General features: G+C 42.6%; 2 protein-coding genes across 2 annotated transcripts; both read left to right on the top strand.

Annotated features, from left to right (window-relative positions):
- Positions 1-340: 340 nt before the first annotated feature.
- aipl1 (aryl hydrocarbon receptor interacting protein-like 1) lies at positions 341-5011 on the top strand. Its single transcript, XM_076735271.1, has 6 exons — positions 341-577; positions 1950-2129; positions 3231-3419; positions 3577-3753; positions 3833-3974; positions 4401-5011. The coding sequence occupies exons 1-6, from the start codon at positions 473-475 to the stop codon at positions 4598-4600; spliced, it is 993 nt and encodes a 330-aa protein (XP_076591386.1). The 5' UTR covers positions 341-472; the 3' UTR covers positions 4601-5011.
- Positions 5012-6876: 1865 nt separating this feature from the next.
- trarg1a (trafficking regulator of GLUT4 (SLC2A4) 1a) lies at positions 6877-21529 on the top strand. The gene is made up of 3 exons (XM_076734817.1): positions 6877-7926; positions 18712-18838; positions 19369-21529. The coding sequence occupies exons 1-3, from the start codon at positions 7519-7521 to the stop codon at positions 19377-19379; spliced, it is 546 nt and encodes a 181-aa protein (XP_076590932.1). The 5' UTR covers positions 6877-7518; the 3' UTR covers positions 19380-21529.
- Positions 21530-22667: the final 1138 nt, after the last annotated feature.

The following is a 22667-nucleotide window of genomic DNA, read 5'->3' as shown; positions in this document are numbered from 1 at the left end:
CTGTGGAATGGAAACCATGTCCTACTCTCACAGACCCGTGTGTGTTTGCTCTCTCTCTCTCTCTCTCTCTCTCTCTCTCTCTCACACACACACACACACACACACACACACACACACACACACTTTTGTTCTCGTCTCATGGTACACACAGCAGGGTTGGATTCATCACCCACACGACGTCAACACATACGCCTAAGAAAACTCTTTCTCTCCTCCTTTCTCGATGTTTCTAGGATCTGACAGCATTCAGAGAAAGCGCGGATGATGACTGAGAGATGATGAAAGATAAGGAGAGGTGGAGAAATTTCTAATCTCATTATCCCTACCTAACCTAATCCACCAGGAGCAACACCTCCAAGTCATCCACACCCTTTTATACACGTTGTAGTCCACACATTATACACACACACTCACACATAACATACATGCATGCACTGTAACATAAGGTGAGTCCCACCAATAAAGAAGAAAGATGGCAGACATGCAGGATACGTTGCTGCTGGGCTCAGAGGGAATCAAGAAAACCATCCTGCATGGAGGGACCGGGGACATCCCGAAACTCACCACTGGGGCAAAGGTACTGTAGGCGATGAATGTAGAACATAGCTGATGGACACAGACTTAGCCAACTTAGCTCTCATCCATTATAGACTAAGTATTGTGTGCTGTTTCCCTTTGCAGTCCATGTGCTGTCCAGTAAAGACACCAAATTAAATCACATTTCAGATAAACTGCAGCTACGTATTGTCCTTCATTTCTGGACAAATTAAAGAGGATGGTTGTATCCCATGAAACTAGTTTTAATGTTCTAAATCTAATTAGAGACACTGATTGAGTTATCATACTGTGCACATATGACCGCACAGAGACAGGGCAGAGCAACAGTATTTTAGACTGGTAGGATGGTTGCAAAGCATCAGAAACTTAGAGAATCACATCTTTGGCTATTGTATGGACTTATTATGGTGACATGATACGCTTTTGTTTTCTAATAAACTATGTTATATAGGATCACTTCAACTGTCTCCAATATGCGAAAAACTAACAGGAGCAATAAGTAACAGGCGTGTTAACAAGAGTGTTAACAGGAGTGTTATTGGCTTGTTGAAAAGCACGACCGTGATATATTCTGTGAACGTTTGAACAGGTTTGTGCCAATGAGCACGGCCTCATTACTCAGGAGTCATGGATTTCATTTTCCTGACTGATTGCGTCAATTTTAAGCCACTGCAACTGAATTTGATGCAGGAAAGCGTTGTTGCAATTCCCACTGGTAGCCAGGAGAGGTTGATTGAAGACATATATCATTCAATGCCCCTTTAATGAAAGCAGTGTTTTCAGAGCTTAATCAATACACTTTGAACCATCTGCATCAGGTTTGATGCAATTAATCTAAGCTAAAAAAGTGCTGTTGTGCAATGTGATTCTTTTTTAAGAAGGAAAGCCTCAACTTCTTTGAGGGATTAACTTTTTTGCTCCTGAAGGTTCCCTAATGGTGTTTGACATCATCCCAGGCTCAAATAGATGGCTTGTACTGGTGCTGTATACGAGGCCATTGTTATCATGAAATATGGGGGAAGCTCGTGAAAGAGCAGTTGTTGCACCACAGTGTGCACACAGTCCCGCTGAATGGTTTTGCTTTCCTTGGACGTTATACAACAATGCAACCTTGGCAGGTCTGTCCTTCCTCTTGTCTGTCTGGCCCGTTGAATAACTGAGATGACATAATATTTTAGTTGAGACTGACGTACGGTTGTGTTTTCTCCCCTATTTCAACAAAATATGTTATCTTTGTCCGTCAGAGAGTTTTAGCTTTCCCTCATGCAGTTTGATTTTATTGTATTTGTGATCAGCCGAATTTCAGGAGAGAGTCACTGAATGAGTCACTGTCCATTTTTAGAGCTGTCACAAGTCTAATGAGTAATTTCCCTCACTTCTTTTCACTGCAGGTGACATTCCACTTCCGCACCCAGTTGTGTGATGATGACCGTACAGTGATAGATGACAGCAAAGTGGTGGGGACGCCCATGGAAATAGTGATCGGCAACATGTTCAAACTGGACATCTGGGAGACCCTGCTGAACTCCATGAGGATCGGTGAGGTGGCCGAGTTCTGGTGTGACATCATTGTGAGTGCTAAAATGCATAAATATACATATATATATATCTGTCCAGTTGAAGAAAATTAACAGAGGAGTAGCCACATAATAACATTCATGAATTAAAACTCTGATTGTCTGGTTCTCTTTGAATTCTCTATAGAGGTCTATATACTGTATACACAAGGTATATGCCCCTGGTCCAGGTGTTATGAAGCAACCTTACTTCCTCTGAATATTTGTACCTTATGTAATCCATAATTTGTTATGTCTGGTCTGTGTTTCTATGTGTGTGTGTGTGTGTGTGTGTGTGTGTGTGTGTGTGTGTGTGTGTCAGAGACAGATGGGTTGAGGCATACTGTCATTAATCTGCAGCAGCCTCACTTTTTCCTAATCGGCTCTGATTCCTGCTGAATCAGCACCACTGACTGCCCTCCATTCTGATTAGATTTGATGGGGCTTAGAGCGTTTATTCACTCGTCTGAACAACATGGCTGCACCACACACTCCGCTGCATATGTCGTGCAGTATCTCTCGCATCCAGTGGAGGGCGAAGTCGGCATGTTAAACTGGGAGGAAATAGGCTGGAAATAATGTGAAACCGAGCATTTAGGTTTAAATCATAACTCATCTTTGATTAGTTTAATGTAAAATGAATCAGATTTCGTCATGCACTGATTAAAAGAAACAAAACATAATAACAAAAAGCTAAATACTTTTTTCCTCTCTGTTATGCTTGGAATGATCATTTCAACATGTAGATTACTTTATAAATACCTCTGTTGGTTTTCCTGAGGTTTATTCCATTTCAACATCTTTAAAGAAGTTTGTTCAGGGACTTTTTTTGATTTGTTGCGCTTTGTGATATTGGGCTATATGAATAAAATTGGTGTTATTTCTAGAATAAAGTGGATTATAAGGTTGATTTGTGATCCTTAATTAGTCTCTCCATAAGCTTAAAAGCCAAAAACAGACTGTAGTGATGTCATATATAGACAAATCCAGGAGCTGCTCCATAAACAGTGAACGATGGAGCTCATTTGAAGAACTTCAAAGCCTGCAGTTACATGACAGTGAGGCATCAGACTGATCTATTTTGAATGTTGACTCTACTGATCCTCTCCTCTCCAGCACACTGGCGTTTATCCACTTGTAGCCAAGGGTATGAGGCGCATTGCAGAGGGCAAAGACCCAGTCGACTGGCACATCCACACATGTGGTATGGCCAACATGTTCGCCTACCACACCCTTGGCTACGACGACCTGGACGAGCTGATGAAGGAACCAAAACCCCTCTACTTTGTCCTGGAGCTGATCAAGGTGAGACAGAACAGGGACGGCCACACAGATATGTGCAATGAAGTAACATATTAGGGGTTGTGCATACCAGCACAGTTCAATGCTACAATGATTTAAAATACTCTAAGTTGTGGAAAACTGAAAAACAAACTCCTGCATGTCTGCGTATGACTGACAGGTGCAGCAGCCCAGTGAGTACAACAGGGAGACGTGGGCTATGAGTGATGAAGAGAGGCTGAAGGCTGTGCCTGTGCTGCACGGCCAGGGGAACAAGCTCTACAAACAAGGAGAGTACCAACTGGCCACACAGAAGTACAAAGAGGCCATCATCTGCATCAAGAATGTTCAGACGAAGGTGACCACATCAAAGAAATGGTCCAAAACACAATTTTATTTGCTTCTATGAAACACACTGAACTGCTTTCCCCCCTCAGGAGAAAGCCTGGGAAGTCCCATGGCTGAAGCTGGAGAAGATGGCCAACACCTTAACGCTCAACTACTGCCAGTGTCTCCTGCGCATGGAGGAGTACTACGAGGTCATTGAACACACCAGCGACATTATCAACCAGCACCCAGGTCTGGCACCGACATACGCTGATAGGACGATGTTTTGTAGACATTTTTAAAGCAGTTAAAGTTTTCTTTGCTAAAATAATCACTTTTCAGCCAGTTGATATATGAGTGTGAAAGACTGTCATGCTGTGTAAGCAATACAGCCTCACTGCTTATTCAGCCTTTAACAAGCTGGGTGTGTTTTCACTGTGTGTGTGTGTGCGTGTGCAGTTTTTAATGGTAGCTGTAAATGTATGTTTCATATGTCTATAAAAGTCTAAAAGGTCTGGTGCCTGTTCTTCAGTATGCACAGTCTGTACTTGTATGTGTTCATAGACGCACATCTAAACTGAGCTAAGTTGGAAAAGACGCGTTCCTGTCTTGATTGAATGCTACAGAGATGTCCAGGTCTGCTGTCAAACATGTCCCTGTCTGCATCACGTCCTGCAGGTGCAGTAAAAGCTTTCTTCCTGCGAGCCAAGGCCCACGTGGAAGTGTGGAACGAGGCGGAGGCCCGGCAGGACTTCAGCAGGGTGCTGGACCTGGACCCTGGCATGAAGAAGGCCGTCAAGAAGGAGTTGGCTGTGCTTAACATGCGCATGGAAGAGAAGAACCAGGAGGACAAGAACAAGTACAAGGGCATGTTCTGAGCGGGACAGAGTGCAGCAGAGGAGTGTGAAAGCCCAATAAAATGATGCCAGTTTATTAGATCAGGGAAGTTGAAATCTGTTATTGAAACAATCTACAAGTTAAATTAAGGACTTTTCAGTCGAATAAAATATTATGGATCATCTGTTTGTTTGAATAAGCTGTCTGACGTTTATTCTAAATATGTACCCATGTTAAGCAAGGCCTATATGTACCTAAATGTTAAGATTATTGATTTCAATAATAATAATAATAATAATTACAGAGTTTATTTTAAGGTACACGACGTGAATTCACTTCCTTGTCAAGAGTTGGATGAGAAGGTCCATGTCACACTGCACAGCTGGAGCCAGCGGCTGTTTAGTTGTCACTTGTAAACTCCAGCAGCTTAAAATAAAATTACAACCAAGTCACTTCTCTGAGTCCTGTAAGCACATTAATCTTCCACAAGGTGGAGCTCTGACCACAGTTATCCTCCTTCTTCCACGCGCACCCCTCTTGGAGAAACTAACCTGAGCTCTGAGTAGCTCAGTCTCATTTTCCTGAAGAGTCAGGGGGCTCGTAAAAATAAATGATCTGGGCTGTTTGCTTCTTTCCTTTGTACGTCCTAAAAAAAAAAAAAAAAGCTTATTGCAGAGTGTTTGTTACAAAGTGAGGAGGGGCAAAGCCTTGACAGTGACAGCAGAAAGAGACGCAAGGAAGGCTGGGACTGATGCATGCGCTCAAAAAGACATTTGAATGCACTTGTGTTTGTGCAAAGAGATAAAATATTCGATCAATAGCATTATGACATCACTGTGCAGGCTCAGTTTCATTCAGGGAATCCCCCCCGCTCATCACTAGCTGCCCTACCCCCCCCACATCACTACCACAGGTCACAGTGTAGTGTAGCAGTCACTCTGGGAAATGAGGCTGACGCTAATGCACCAGTCTAATGATGAGGAAAATCAATAGGAGCAGATCAAAGGGATAAAAAAAAACAAAAAAAAAACAGGGATGGTCGTGATTAAACATTAAAGCCACAGCATCCAGCCTACAACCATGGTGACTAATGCAGTTTTACAGTCTGGGGCAAGTAAACAAGGAGACTAAAAACTGAGGTTTAATACAGGACTCATTACAGACTGTATGCGATTTAGCTCTTTCCAGATTCAGTAAAACACTTTTATTAATCTTCACACCTGAATCTCCACAGTGCTGCTTAGAAAATGGACTCAGAAAGAGTTGATTTATGATGTCGGGCACAGGAGCGCATTGCCCCGGACCAAAACACGACGAGGCTACAGTTAATTCTGCATAGCAGCACGATCCGCTGCTGGCTTTCATCCATAAACCGCTGGTGCTGATGTTGAGAAGAGGAGAAGAAAAGAGGGAGGAGGAGGAGAAGGAGGAGGAGGAGGAGGAGGGGGCTCCGCACCAGACTGCCCTGCTCCAACATGAGATCTGTCAAGTTGGCCAGAGGAAGCTAATTTCATACCGGAAGTACGGTTATGGCGTATTCAAAAGAAAAACGTCTAAATGTCAGATTTTGGAAAGATAGCAATAAATGAAGGTGTATGATTTGGTGTTTTTTGTGTTCTTTTGGTCTTCACCCTTTCTTTTCACTCCTAAACTGATTATGTTTGTTTATGTACAAGTACCTCATGTGCAGAGTATGCTTTAAAACAGATTACTTTCTGTTTCACCTTTACATAAAATGCATTCATTTGGCAAATGCTTTTATTCAGAGAAAGATACATGTCTTCCCTGGTCATATAGCTGACACTGGGAGGTATGTGGGGTTCGCTGTCTTGACTGAGGGCAGAGGGAGGTGGATTTTGAACCATAACTCTGTCATTACCAGCCAAACTCGTTCCTCCGTCTGAGCCATATGTCCTGAAGCCAAGCAAGCTATACAGGCGACATGAATAACGATTAACTATGCGTAATTTCATTTCAGAGTGTTTTGTCATTTTCCATATGTTGGCTTGAAAATAAGAATAATAACAATATAAAATAAATGTAAAACGGAATAAATATAGCGGAATTAATTTTCAATGCTTTTTAAACCAGGACACTGTTCCCAGTTAAAGGTTATTCCAGAGCCGCAGATCCCTGAGAGTCTTTAAAAAATAACATCAACAACTATATTTTAATTTAACACAGATTATATTCGTCAAATAGAATATATTATATGGGTTCATTATTGGCACGTACTCGGTATTCAAAAGCCCCTTGTTGGCAAATTAAGCTTTTATTTTGTGTTTCCTTACCGGAAGTCTCCTGTTTTAATAAAGAGAGTTTGACACTGGTCCCAAGTTGAGTACAGTCGCTGTGGTGCTGCGGCGCGGAGGCACTGAGGAGGAGAAAGTGGCTCGTTCGGGGTTCAGCTCTGACAGAGGCGTCTCACCTGCGTCCCGCTTTCTTTTCAGAGGGAGAAAGAGGCGTTTGGGTTACTTTTCAATGAACAGACAGACTTAAGGCAAAGTGGTGGCAGTGGATCAAGGAGCTCCTCTGACTGAATCGGTCCTCTTCGGATGCAGCAGAGGGGAGGGGAGGTGTTCTGATCCGAGCCCCCTTCGGAAATGAGTCAAACGGCGGATGTGAAGGAAGGTGACGGAAAGTGATTCAAGGGGAGGAGGGATGAAATCTCCAGGAGTCTTTATTCTTTTCTTTAAGGGGGTTTGATCTGCTCCAGCCGAGCTTCTCTGAAGGACATCACCTTTCAGATCATCTGATTTTTACTCTGCCGCCACACCTCTGCTGGTGATCCCTCTCCTCCATCAGTCAAACTTGATCCCACCTTCAAAGATTAGTTGTGAAAACTTGCATTCAGCTGTATTATGGGATGCCGGTGCCTTCTGGCTTTTGATCAATTTTAACTCTTTTTCTACATATATATTGCTTTACTAATCTGTTTTGGCACAAGTGAGACTGGGACATGGCCATCAACACGGACACCGACTTCCTGAAGTCCAACTTGGGTGAGGGTGGAGGAGGCCCTCCGCCCGCGGACTCCCAGGAGACGGAGAAACTCCTTGCGCTGACCACCGAGCCCGGGGGGAATGGGATGAAGATGTCCACTTCCTTCACGGTCAACATGGACAGCGACAAGGGCCTGGAAGCGGACCAGAACGGCCACAGCGTGGCTGTGAGGTCGGGCTCCGCCGGGCAGCTGGCCGCCGCCGCCCCTCTGTCCCCGTCCAAGGCCAGTCTGAGCCGCTCCTCCACCGGGAACGCTACCGTCCAGGAGACCCCGAAACCCAAGGATTACCTCATCCTCGTCATCTTGTCCTGCTTCTGCCCCGTCTGGCCCGTCAGCATCGTGGCACTGGTGTACTCCATCATGGTGAGTGTCACTTTACTGAATTGGCCCAAAACTGTCAAAAAGGAGCTACACTAGTCTACTGTGGAGCAAAAAGTGGAGCAGGAGAGATGGGTGGGTGGATGAGGAGAGATCAGTGGATGCCCCATGTCTAAATCTGACATTCAGAAAAATGTAGATGTCCACTGATGGAGGAATCTCAAGTCGAAAACTGTGTATTTTGTATTCATGCTGTTGGTCAAACTTCATGAACTTAGCAAACAAAGGCATTCATGTAATATCTCTGTCAAGCTCTGTCAAAGAATGAAAAATATGTTTAATATTAACATAATCTGGTTCAGAAATGTCAAGTTTGTATAACTAACGCGACAGCTAAGGCGAGACGACTTCTAATATTCTCTAATTCTACAGTTATCTATTATGCTTTTATTACCTTCTGCACTCAGTGTTTACCTAAGTTGTTTGCAGCCACTAATGTCTAAATATGATTTTGATATCAGAAGAAAATGAGAGTAAGACTGCTAAGAGCAATATTAGTCAGTGAGAGGCTGGTCGTCAAACTGTTTGGGAGGGGAATATTCATCCTGAAGGAAATTAAGAAATATATGACTGTCCTTTTTTTTTTTTGTGACTGATCGATCATTTTTAATTACATAAAAAAAAAAAATCTTCTTGTGAAATATCAAAAAATAATGACAAATTGGCCGTCACAAGTTAACAGAGCCCAGCGTGACATTTTAAGATTACTTTATTAGTCTGGCTGAAAATTCAAGCGTATTCAATTAACAGTAATCTAAAACAGATAAAAGCAACCATCAATTATGAATATCTCACACACACACACACACACACACACACACACACACACACACACAGTGAGTGCTCAGTGCACCATCAGCTCTCCCAGTGCTCAGGCCTGCTGCTCAGCTGCTGGTTGCTCTGGTTTAGAGGTGCTGACACTCGATTAATCCTCTCACTGACGGTTTCAGGATACGAGAAATGCTGATACAAGATGCAGCTGAGACACTGAAGCCACACCAGGCGGCCACAGATGCTTGACAAGCTGCTGCTCTCCACTCAATAAATGTTTTCTGTGGACACAATCCTCAGTCAGTCTACACCAACACTTTCCTCTAAGGGGTCCCTTTTCTGTCATTGAGGAAATGGGCGACGCTGACTGTCATTATATTCAGAAACACAACAGAACACCTTCAATTAACCCAAATAGTGAACTCGATATCTGCAGGAAGTTTGTCTAAAACAAGCAGTTTGGATGAATTTTGAGCAGATTATTTCCTGTGAACGTTGCATCAGAGATGAGTTTTCCTGATATTTTTATACAATTCTCTGTATTGTGCATTTTTTCATTTTTAACAATCGTACTGAATAGGCTTCATTTTTTTACAAATTCAGTGTTTTCCTCATGTTGATGTTTGCCCACTGTTCTGTGTGTCACTCTCTGCGGTGGCCAGAGTCCGCAGTGAAGTTGGAGGTGTTATTGAAGGCTTGTAGGAAGAGCTTGGAGTTTGTTTCAATCAGCCAGTGCAAAGTTTAGAGATAACAAAGTGAGAAACCGATGGGTTATTGTTTCATTTAGATGTGTAATGTGGATATATTGACGATTTTTTAATAAAATAGAGGCAGCGTTGATGAAGTCGGCTATACCTCTTTGATGGCGACGCTCGCTTCACTTTGGCAGACATATACAGTACTTATAACTTGTGCTTGTGATATTGCAGCAAAGCTGAAAACACATTAATAAAAAGTGGCCTTCCAGCCTCTACACTTAGCATAAAAGCTCCATATTTTGTCTTCAAATTACATTTATGCAAGTTGATCCAGTAAAACATCCCGCTAGGAGAAACTCCTACAAAAGCTGCTGAAGGCATGTGATTTATTTGTCCCAGCCTCTTTCCAGCTGTCAGATCTCCACACTCCTCCATCAAGCTGGACTCAGATGTGGAAAAACCGAGCTTGGAAATTCACAAAGTCAATATGTGAAATAACAATATGTCATGTTTTATGAGATAAGAACTGCGAATGCATGCAGCTCAATGTTTACTTCAGCTCGGTAATTACAGTCCTACCTTCAGGCCTGGCGATCAATAAGGTATTTGTCGTTATGTAACATTACGTACTGCGCCATGTGTGTGAAAAATATCTCGTTACACAGACGCACATTAGCATAACGTGACACAGCAGGATTGTCTCCAGTCCCGCACCCTCTAATTTGTTATTGTCTTAATCTTCAGCGTAAAGCTCTTTAGCAGGCTGACACTGCTGGCGGCAAAAATCGAATGTCTAGAACGTGGTTTGTCTTTTAAAGTTTGGTTGCTTCATCCGTTTCAGCATGTGTATTCAAGACAGATTAAGTCTGCAATGAGACAAGTGGACCATTAACACGTTTAAGGCTTGTAAACACGACGCAGTGAAGGTTTGAGTATGTCCAAAGAAACTGGCAAATTAGTGTCTGTAAGCAAGACTTTCCTGTCAAAACTCGCCATATTTATAATTGATTCACTCAAGGAAATGAATTTAGTTTCCCTTAAAACATTTAGGGAGAAATCACACTGCACAAAGCCAGGCTGGTTTGTGGTCAGAGGCAAACTAATAGAGCCAATTCAGGGTGTGCCACCGTCACTGTGAGGGGCTGGAGAGAGGCAGCGTTACGTCTGTAGGGAGTTTCTTAAATACTGACTGTTGTCATCATGAGATATGGTTAAGATGGAGATGTAGTTAAAGGCCCAGTGTGCAGGATTTAGGGGGACCTATTAAGCAGAAATGGAATGAAATGACTAATAAAAAGCAGCGAGCAGCACAATGCAGGTGAAAAACCTTTTTTGTGTTTGGCAATAAAACAGGCTGGATCCAAACAAAAGTGCCTTGTTACATGCAAACAGAGGCAGAGAAGGGACTCTACTGTAACTGAGCAGTACAGATAAATACGGCTTTTGGCTGACCTTTGCATTAAGTACCTGGTAGTATTCTACCAGGAGTCTTTCAGCAGCACCAGTACTAACTCTGTGTCTGAGTTTAACTCCAGGTGGCTGATGGCAGCTGTGTTGCTAGTGGTACAGCCATTTGTGTTTTTTTTAGTGCACTTTACTTCTGACACTGTACAGCAGCCAACACTCAGATCTACAGAGAAACAAGGCAAAGGCAATGCAGCAAAGCCATTAGTTCTGTAATATCACTCCTGTGGGCACTACACACCAAAGGGAATATCAGGCAGTATCCACGAGACGGCCTGTACTTCCCCGAGCCATCATCATGAACCCACTGACATTCACAAGTCAGCCGCTTGCTAATGGCACGGAGAGTGTGTGTATGTGTGTGTGTGAGTGTGAGAGTGAGTGGGAGAGGCTTTGACAGAGGGCAGGACAAAGAAAAGTGAAGGAGGGAGAAACCGGAGCCGGCCACTAACTCAATAGAAGGCGAGAGAAGTCAATTTAGTTTCTCTGCAGAGGGCAGATTGCAGCAGTTAGCCAACTCTGTGGCCGCGATCAACATCCTCTCTCTTTCCTGGGTGTAAGGAAAGGGGATACGGGCCAAGCAAAGGAGATCAAAACATCATTCGCTACAAGGGCAGATGGGTGTGAGAGAGACAGCAAATGGCTGTAAAGTAGTTCCTATCACTGGATTAGAAAGGAATTGAATCAGATACCACAGCGATGTCAGATAAGTGCAAGTGAGTCAGAGCAGGAAAACAGAGGTTTACAATGGTCACTTTGAGCAAACGAATCAAAAGTAATGTGGTTGATACCACACGATATGTAGCCCGAGACTCAGACACTACTAAGTGCTAATATTCTCCTCGCCCATGTGAAATGGACACCTCTGGGAAGTTGAACAGAAAGAAAAGAAACTACTCAACTGATGTTGAAATGGTCTTTGTGAGGGGAGCTCAGAGGAAACAGCCCAAAATCTTGATGAGTTTGGAAAATTGCCTGAGCATCCACTGATCTGGGTTCAGGCCTCAGTTCATGCCTTTCTACTACTTTTGATATTTACATACTATGTAATATACATTATACACCATGTATTAATTTAAAAGCTAAACCTCAGCTGACTGTTGTTGTCTAAGCATAGTCTTAGCAACTTATATACAACCTTAAAGCTGCACTAAGCAATATTATTTATGTTGAAAACTGCTCAAATGGCTAATATGAAAAAGGGGCCCTTGTAGATCCCTTGCAGCTCAGTAGAGCCTTTTTAAGCTCCCTTTCCAAGTTACAAACCAACCAGAGGACACAATGGAACAGCTGGAAGACTGGATATTTCCCTCAGGAGTTGGTAGAGACCAAAAGAGTTAAGACATGAACACTGTTCCCAGATTGCAGAAGGAAAAATCAGTGTATGCAGCTTTGACCTCGACCAAAGTGGTTTAATTGCCTACATCCACCTTCAAAACAGCCTCACTGTCACATGATCCCTTTTACTGTGGTGCTTACAGACACGAGACATCAGACAGCAACACAGGTCTCTGTGTCTGAATCCTGTAAACGACCAAAATGAGCTATAATTAAGTACAATCTGTTGAGGTCCCATTTAGCCTTGTAAGACAGTTAGCATCTTTCTGTACTGGCAGATGCTGCGTCGCTAACAACCGAACCGCTGAACGTTACATCCATCATCATCCTCCACCACTTCCAGCAGCAGGACCGTCTAAAAGCCAACTTCCAGCTGGCTGCCACCACAGATCTCTGACTGATGCTGTGGAGGGGACGGCTTGTGGCTGGCAAACGCGGAAGATGTGCAGTCAATTATGGGGATTGGAGAGGCAGGGGTTTTTACTGCCCAGATCAACCTATCCCAGTAATGGGAAGGTCCAAACTGCAGGAGCTTTATTGCACGCTCAGCACATTTGCCTGTGAAATATGGACTCGCAGTGCTGCGCTGGATGGATGAGTGTGTATGTGTGTGTGCGTAGGTAAATGACTTCTTATTAGCAGTCTAATACTGCAGACATACTGGGAGAGCACTCGTACTCTTGTTGCCAATAGTATGAAGGCCTATCAGAGAGAAAACCAGAGACAGCTCATATTATATTAGACAACAGATGTATGTGTTATTTGCTATGTTAAAGCTGTGTAAGGGCTGATCTTATCATTCCAGAGTGGATAAAGCAGAACACATGGGAAGCTAACGCTGTCATGTGGCTGGACTGATGACATTAGAGCACCACCCACAGGAATGGGGGAGGGGTGCTGCCAGCTATAGACTGTAGGGGCTTTTTTGATGCACGAGAAGACTCCAAAGTCCGAAAGCTTCAAATCCTACAAGAAAGAGCTTTGTTATTAATGTTGAGTGAAAATGTAATAGTATCCCAACAAAATATGTATTTATTGCCAGATATTGCCTCAGGTTGTTGACTAACAACTAAAATAAATTTGTCTAATATTTCAGTTTATGAGTAAATATCTGTAAATACCTGTTTTCCTGTTTATAGCTATTTAGTGCTAATTGGCAAATGTTTGCTAACTAAGATGAGGAACACATTAAAAATTCTACCTGCTAAACAACAGCATGTTAGCATTTTCAGCGTGTTAGCTTTGAACTCAAAGCACTGCTGTGCCGAAGTGTAGCCTCAAAGGGTCGCTAGCATGGCTGTGTACTTGTCTTGTTAAAATAATCGACTGCCAAACTCTCGGTTAGTCCAACAATGGGCAAAGAGGTGGAGCATGGGTGGGGCTGAGGCAGGTCGAATGTAGCCTGGTTGCAGAAACTTAGGGGTTAGTTGTCAATCAAAGCAGCCCTGTCTGTAATTATGCATAACTTTAAACCTTAATTTAATTGAACTCATAAGTTATATAAAAATTCACCACTGTACTTTTGTCACCAACGAGGAAATGAGCTAAAATGAGCAAAAGCCTTCTTTGTACCAGGCTGTAAACAGCTTTATCTCTCGCTGTAAATATGGGTATTTTAATATAGAGGTCTATGGGAATTAACTCACTTTTGGAGCAGGCTTCAAGTGGTCATTAGAGGAACTGCAGTTTTTGCAGTTTTTTCTTCATAATTTGTTTTGTCCAGATTTGGTTTTACATCACACTGAGGCAGGAGGAACTATAAATTCATTCAGTGTGTAACTGGACTCTCACTGTCTGCTCACTTTAAATCCTCTGATGATCGGAACAAACCTTCTCCTGATTGGTCATTAGCGCTTCCTTTTCCTGTATCAATCTGATACCTATTTAGTTACAGATGTGTTTCCCCCCATTCTGGACAGGACGGCTACTTTGTTGATGTACTATATGTGATAATGTAATTTTCCTGTGACAAACACATTACTAATAGCTGCATGCTCTGTTAATCTTGATAACAGTGTACTGTGCTATGAGCTAAATTGTGAAATTCACTCATTACTGACCTGCCAAATGGAATAAGGCATACACCATTATGGCCTTGTGTTTTTGTGGCGCTACGTTGGGTTATTTGAGCTGTGTTTCCAGTTCACAAGCCAACCTAGATATAAATACAATTAAAATTTATGAGCTGCAGCAGCAGCTAGAATGCATTTTATAGCTCCAAGAATGAGAGCTTCGCCATCACGGCTCTGACAGATTTGATCATCTGACCACACTGAGTGGTTTGAAATTTTTAATGGAGATTCTGGTATAACAAAACTGCATCTGAAAGCCCTGTTAGCGGCCCCTAGAGGCTATGACGGTCCTTACACACAACGAGACCAAAGTGGTAGAAACTCGCAGAGAGTGGCCGACCAGCAGACTTATTTCCTCTCATGTGCTTAAAAATGACGATTACTAAATTATAAATCATCCTCAACCTCGAATTTTGAAAAACATCTTTAAATGAAGGCTCGTAAGTTCTGTACCAGACTGGAGAATACATTTTTAAGAGGGCCACATAAGATCAAAAGCAAAAAGCTGAACAATGTATAGGAAACAATGGGTGTAAATGCAGATAAATACATTTAATTTGATCAAACCCACCAGCGCCTGGCGGTGCGCTGTCCCTCTCCACCAGGCTGCTGCTGGCCCTCCATTATTAATGACAAGAGAGAAAGGGAGCACTTACTGACTTACTAGCCTCCACCTTCCTCTGATGAACACATGCTCTACAGAGAGAGAGTAGTGTGTGTGTGTGTGTGTGTGTGTGTGTGTGTCGCTGGTGTGTACACTGGTAGCAAAATGAAGACTGGACAAGTCACTTTGAGGGTAGAATTTCCCATTCAGAAAACAAATATGACCAGGCCTACTCTCTCTGTGAATCAATATAGACATACATCAGCCAAGCGAGGGGTGCCACACGCACACACACACACGCACACACACACACACACACACAAAATCTCTTTTTATATATATATATGTATAACATTTTTTTTAAAACCTAGCCTCCTTTTCATTAATGTTTTCTCACTAAGCGGGCCGAATAGGCTGTGTTTTCTGAAAGAGGCTGTCATTGATTTAAGGTGCTGATGCTGCTGTTCTCTGTGATGTGAGTCCGGATCAATACGGGCTCCACTGAGACTGTGTTTGGACCATAGCTTCACATTGCAGGCCTGGAAGTGAGAAGCTGAAGTGTGCATGTGAGTGAGAAAAAAAAAAGATCTCTTATTTAGCTGTGAGGAGCCCAGATTGACACGTGCATTGATTTTGCTGTTCTGGGTTAAGTCACAAAGAAAGTCGACTGAAAGGTTAAAATTTTAAGCAGGCCTTTCCTTCAGTTACACTGTTTTGACCTACCATTGTTTTTGAAAAGAGACTACTTGCAATGACACATGACAAATCCTCTTACATGTGCTTCTTAGAGGTTAGGCTTTATACATGATATACAATGATATTTACCATTTTCACAACCAGACTGCAACATCAGTGCACTTATTGCTCATTAGTGGGGAACACCCCAGGGTTGCGCTGCCCCCACCCACCTGCACTGAATGCACAGTGGGATCTGACTGCACCAGAGACAGCCTGGAGACAGAGAGGCTCATGGGAGTGAGAGGATGAAGTCACTAGTAGGAGATCAGGGAGGATGGAGGGAGAGCTCTCTCTCACTCCCTGCAGTGTAATCTTATCTCATACTGAGGCAACCCCTACTGTGCACCCTGAGTATCAACTGAGCGAGTGAAGCAACTCGCCGCCCCCCCCCCCCCATCACATTCTTTCTAATTACATCTAATTACACCTCTCCCTCTGTGTTGTCTTTGCTATGATTCTTCTCACAATGGTTAAATTAAAGAGACACTCATTGAGGAGTAAGAGGTAAATCATTAGACAACAATGTCTTTGCTGAACCGGCTTTAAGAGGCCATATTTTGTCCTTAATATATTCATTTCAGGAAAGTGATTGTTCCATTTAATACAACTCTATCTTTATCGAGAAACAGGCCCTATAAAAATATGGCTTTGTGATTCAAAATAGATGAGAGGAGCGAGAGGTCACTGTACTGCACACAGCTGCTGGTTTATAAAGACACATTCAGCACCACGGACAGCTCCTAAAATTTTCATCAGGCATAAGAACAAGTACATAGTCTCACTTATTGCATGGGGGGGTTTGAATTTAGGACACGAGTTTATCTCCTCAGCTTCTCTCTTGGCTGGAGCTCTCGGTTTAGTCTGACCTCTGAACAGTCTCAGGTTATCGGGGCATGGACCCAAAAAGTAGTAAAAACCACCCCACGGGGATGCTGGTCCAGGCTGACACACCAGTTGGTGTAGTGCACAGAGCCCCAGGAGCTCTGGATTGACGTGCAGTGAGTGTATAAGGCTGCTGCATAAGCTGATATCACTGCTTTGTTCAGGAAAGCATCGCTGGACAGGTTTGGTGCATTAACCCTGATAGATACAAGCCCTGCTGGCATAAAAGGATGGTCAGATGTCCTGTAGCACTCAGATATTCATTATAAAGGGGCTCAGTCAGTGCCATGCAAGCGTAATCAACACCATCACACCACCACCACCAGACTGCAATGTTTTCCCTCAGTGTGATGGATGAATAGAGGTACACAACCAGAGCGAGACAGCAGGAAGTGGAATTCATCAGACGAGGCCCTGTTTTTCCAGCTCTCCAGTGTTGTTGTTCCTTACCTCAGCACAAGCTGTAATTCTTATCGAGTGTGGAAAGAAACACAACTCTGTTCGGACATTTGCTGTCACACCACGTTTGTGTTCAGCTCAGAACCGGTCACGCATTCTTCTTATGTGTTTCTGAGCACTAATGCTGCACTCGGTTAATCAAATACAGGCTTCCTGGGGGCCTTTTTTAATCTCAAACTTGATACCAAGGGGCATGTTTATTCTGTTTTTGCCCATTATATCACATATATGATTCACCTAGTTGGTCTATTTGAAGACAAAGGCAGGACTTTGTCTGTATGTTTCTCATTGCCAACACAGAGTTAGGGTATATATACATGAATGATATTGTTTCATGTATTAAAACAGTTCAGTGATTTCGTGAAACAGCTGACAAAATCAATTAACAACAAAATCAATGACGAGATGACAAGAACCAGACCGTGTGTGTGTGTGCCATGTACAGTAGTGTGTGTTTAACAGTGTCCCAGACTAGCAGCCAAAATTAAACACAGACCACGGGTAACTAGAAGACAGTGACACTGAATGAGATTTGTGGTTTTGGGACTCTCACTTGTGAAAGCATTGCACAAGGACTGAGGATCCATCTGTCACGCCTCGCACACTCACTCATAAATCATGCTGTCTCCATATCTGCAGCAAACATAAAGCAATATACATAAAATGTTCAGTTGATCTACAACCCATTCACACAGCTGCGCTGACCGACTCCATCCAGCTGGCTCTGCCAGTCACATTCTTCCATCAGTGCCGATCCGCCTGTCTGAAATAGACTCTCCACAGCTGGGAATAAATTATTGTTGTCATTTAATTTACGGGACTCTACGGGACCCAGCAGAGAAGTCAACACGACTGTACCGCATGTGTGTCGCTTCCCCTTTAAAATAACTTGTCTGTCGATTAACGGAAAACCACCTGATAAATATTTTAAAGTGTAACTCTCCGAGAGCTGCTGGAGGGAGTCAAGCCTCTGTGCCGAGGAGGGAACTTCCTCTGGGTTCTGCACAGGGAACCCAAACTGTGCATCCCTTCAGCTTGTGGTGCTGCTTTTATGTTGCTGATGCTGATAGTTTCAACGTGGTTACTGCTGATTCATGGAAATATAGAGGTTTTCTTTGTTACTGGTGGCTTGTTTTGATAAATTGAAGCTCACTGGTGACTTATTGAAAGCCACTGTGGATGTGTGAAATATGAACACAGACAGACTGTTTACAGACAGTTTAAACAGATATAAATTGTGCAGCTGGATCGATGTGGTGGGTTTATGACCTAAGAACATGTGGGGGGGGGGGGGGGGGTCTGTGTCTCATTTTGGCTACAAGAGGCTGCATGAGAGGAGTTTGCCTTTTCATGGAAATATAATGTAAATATTTAATATATGCATTAAATAAAGTCACATCTTTGTGATCTATCATCCTTTCAACTAGGATGTAGCTACTTTCCTTATTTATCTCTGTTGAAAAAGTACTAATAACCTATTTTGTTTTTACTTTTGAGGTATGACTCGTATGACTCCTGGATTATGTAACCATTCACACTGAGTGTTATCGCCCTGTACTCCCGGTAGTGCATTTACTTCCAGTCTTAAATGCTTTGATTGTCAGCTACAACTGAAAAATATGGCCCTACTGTGCTGTGGTTTGGTTTACAATTATTATGTATTATCTACTCTTGTATATCTTTGCTTAACCTTATCAGTGAAATATTTCTCTTCGTAATACTCCGTGCTTCTGTGTGTCCCCAGTCCAGAAACAGTCTCCAGGTGGGTGATATTGACGGGGCCAGGAGGCTGGGACGACTGGCGCGTCTGCTCAGTATCGTCTCCATCATCCTGGGCATCGTCATCATCGTAGTCTACGTCTCAGTGTCAGGTACAGAAAGTCCAAACGAAGGACAACTTTCAAAATACAATTATGGGATTATGGTGAAGGCTCCAGTGTGCAGTGCATCAACTCATTTATGTGTTTACAGTATAGATAATGAATTTGCAAAGGGAGGAACATTTGAAAATGGTGTATGGTGTGTGTGTGTGTGTGTGCGTGCGTGCGTGCATGTGTCCACTCACAGACACACACAGAGTTAAGTGTTCCAACAACAAAGAATACCTACTGCATTACGATTACAGGGTGATATATGACACTACCACACAAGCATGAGATGTGTGTTTTTCTATGTCCAAACTCAGCACATTTCCAAGCCTTGTGTGTGTGTGTGTGTGTGTGTGTGTGTGTGTGTGTGTGTAGACTGATTTAGCACTGCAGCGAGGGTAGGGGGCTGACTGTGCAGCACGGGCGGCTACTCACAGTCTTCGACACTTGAGCTACACTAGTCAGAATAATGAAGCTGTCTTTGGGTTCGGGCCTGACTTTCTCTGACGAAGCTGCACTTCTTTCTTTTACAGTAAGCAAGTGACACGGAGGACCCGAGGGAAGACAATGAGCCGTGAAAGCCAAACCACGGATGCAACAAGGGGGAAAAAAAAACCATTCCAAAAAATAAATAGATTAATACAGTTCCCATCTTCATGCCGTACGGTAATTACATCATGAACACCCTCAGAATGCGAAAAAAAAAAAAGAAAAAAAAGTGGGTACTGCAGCAAGTAAACCGAGGAAAAATCATTCAGAGATGCATGCATTAGAATCCAGTAACATTTGCTTGACAAAAATAACGAAAAACCTGATGCAGAATTGTTCAGGTTAAAACGGAGGAAAAAGAAAATGCAGATTTGTGTGTGGTCGGGGGGACTCCTAAACGATTCCTCGTGGAATAACGGACTCTTAATGAAGAGATCGATCTACGTACGAGGACAACAGACCGTTTCTGTGTCTGGGTTGAGGCTCCTTTGAAAAAGGCGATTCTGGGTTTGGACTTCAAACGTTGGACAGCTGCATATAATCACATATTCCTTACTGAACCTCTTGCATTCAAAGCATATACAGCTACAAATATATTTGAAATATGGATAGATGGATATATATATATAGATGTACATTTTCTAAAAATGTTTGTATGCCAAGCGGTGCTGGGTTTGTTAAGACTGTCACAATGGCTGCTCTGTCGCCATTTGGATTATCAGTGGAAACTCAAGGGTTTGTGAAAAAGGGGGCAGGGAACACATTTTTAATTTTTGTTATTTATTTTTTGGACCCCAAAAAAATGTGAGACCAACTGCATGCTTGAATGTAGATAACCAAACTTCTGCCTTCGTTTTGACTGTTATTAGTTGTCTCTTTTCTTGTTAAGGAGTCAGAGAGGCGAACAGGTTTGCACATGGAAGAGTGATTTGTGTACTTATGTGAGTCCAGCCACTGTAGAACGTGTGAGGACTGTGATTTAACCACCCAACACCACCCTTTAAATCTCTTTGCCTGCTCCGGCAGAGACTGAAAGGCATGCCGAACCTCACACCATCTTTCAATTCCTTCTTTTCCTTTCACCTCCTCTAAGTCTTTACCACCAAACCCTCAGTGGCTGCTGTCCCTCAGTTTTGTCTCTGCTCCCTCATCTTGCCCCCTCCATTTTCCAGTCTTACATTGTTATACACAAACTGTTAAATGCCACTGAATGTTTTTTCCACTCCTTGTACTGATATGAAATGTATTTATATGGGAAAATATATATGCAATGTGTACGCATGCTTTGGGCCAAACAGGCTTACACACATTTTTTTTTTCTTTTGGTAAATGAACAGGCCTACAAGTTGACTGATTAACAACAAATGGCATTTAAATAATATTTATTTCTTTCAAATCCAAGCACGACAAACTATATTTGTCACTTCATCAGAAAGTCACTGCATTAAATCCTCTGTGACGACACAGGACTGTTGTATTGACACGTTACAGGCTTATGCTACAAGCACAGGTAACATCACTGTAAGACCATGTAGTATGTTTAAATCCACAGCTTTTCTTTGGGCATTTATGCATTTTTCTTTTATTTTGTGCAATTTTAATCAGGAATCATTGGACAAAGTCCTTTTCAAGAGATAAAAAGTGATGCCATTTGTTGAGTTCCAGTGGTTGTTTATTTAAGGGCTCATACGAGTGAAACAAGAGAAACACCAGCTAATTACAACTGATGAATGATCAAATTTATCAGACTATGCAGCGAAAGTGACTCTTCAAAGTCCTAAACTGGACATCATCGATGTAACAACTGCAGTCATGTCAAGCATCAACACTATATAGCACAATGCTTTGTGCACAATGGGTTTTTAATCAACTCCATTCCATCGTTGTACATAACATCTGGAAGCAGCAAAATCCAAAGAATCCCCATGTTTACCACCAAACTAATGAAAAAAGATACCATATCACAACGTTGCTGAAATGGCAACACATGTGTGATCTCTGCAGAAAACAAATGTTCCATCTCTGAAAGTGGTGTTTAAGAGCCAACTGTCTCATCTATAAGCTCTGCTCTGTCACTAAAACAGTTCAAACCTTCACCTCATCCCTATTTACTACTGTTTCTTTTCCAGTATACTGTATGTGCCAGTTTTCATATCTGTGGTGTACATTTTGCATGTCTGGAATAAATGTTACCATGCATGGTCCAACGTTTGCCTTTTGACGATAATGTTTGTGAGGATTTTATGTGCTGACAGCCAGAAACAGGCAGAAATGAGAGTTTACCGCCATGCAGCAGCTCTGAGGCTGCACTAAGACAAATGCAAATGTTAGCATGCTAAAAAAGCTCACAGTGATGATGCTAACATGTTCATGTAAAGCACATATGTTAGCACTGTTAACCATCTTAGTTTAGCATGTTAGCATGCTAACATTTGCAATTTAGCACTATATACAAAGTGCAGCTGAGGCTGATGGAGAGTGTATTTCATCCTACACCGAAATAAAACCTTTTTACCTGATGATTGAGCAAGATGAGAAGTCAGGGGATCATCATGGTCACCTGAGCCAGATTTTATAGCAATCCAATCGAGAGTCATCAGGATATTTCATCAAAAAACAAAAATGTCAAGCTTAAGGTGGCACTAGAGGTAAAGTCAGGGAAAGTCAGAGGGCTTCAAGCTCTGGGGACCCTGAATGTGTGCACAAAGTTTAATGTCCATGCATCCAATAGGTCTGGACCAAAACGTTTGACCAACAGACTGACCTCGAAAGCTACAGGTAAGAACGAATGTCTGAGGGTGAGTGTACTTTTTGAAGTACAGGTAACAGATTCAAAATGTTAATGGCCCAAAAAGACACAGAAACATCAAAGTCACCTTACCTTCACTTACATGCAGGGATTGGACACAGTAAGAGCTCCACCTGGACGATGTAACAGAATATAAGACCATAGTGGGCTTTGTGTGTGTGTGTATATATATATATATATATAGTATTTATGTGTAACGTTCTTAATTGAGACTGAATCAGAGAGATTGATTTTACTCCATGTTAAGGCTGAACTCTGCAGTGCTGTTGTATTGGATTACACTGTACTGAACAGCTGTTGCTGTTATTATATCTAAACCCTGCTCATACAGCAGGTCCTCATACACAAACACCATTTATCAAGGCTGCTACAACTTTGGGTTATCGATGGCCCTATTAAAAAAGGAAAATGAAGAATTCATGACAAATTTTAAGAGTCAGCTTCCCTCCACCTATAAACTCTGCAGAGGAGAGGTCTGATGCAACACCACAACCACTGCATCCCTTCTCCTCTGCTGGGCTCTTTCTATGTTTC

The sequence above is a fragment of the Chaetodon auriga genome, chromosome 7, assembly GCF_051107435.1.
Source record: "Chaetodon auriga isolate fChaAug3 chromosome 7, fChaAug3.hap1, whole genome shotgun sequence".
NCBI classification, from domain to species: Eukaryota; Metazoa; Chordata; class Actinopteri; order Chaetodontiformes; family Chaetodontidae; genus Chaetodon; species Chaetodon auriga.
The sequence above is the reverse complement of the archived record's forward strand: the minus strand, read 5'-3'. Positions and strand labels throughout refer to the sequence as shown.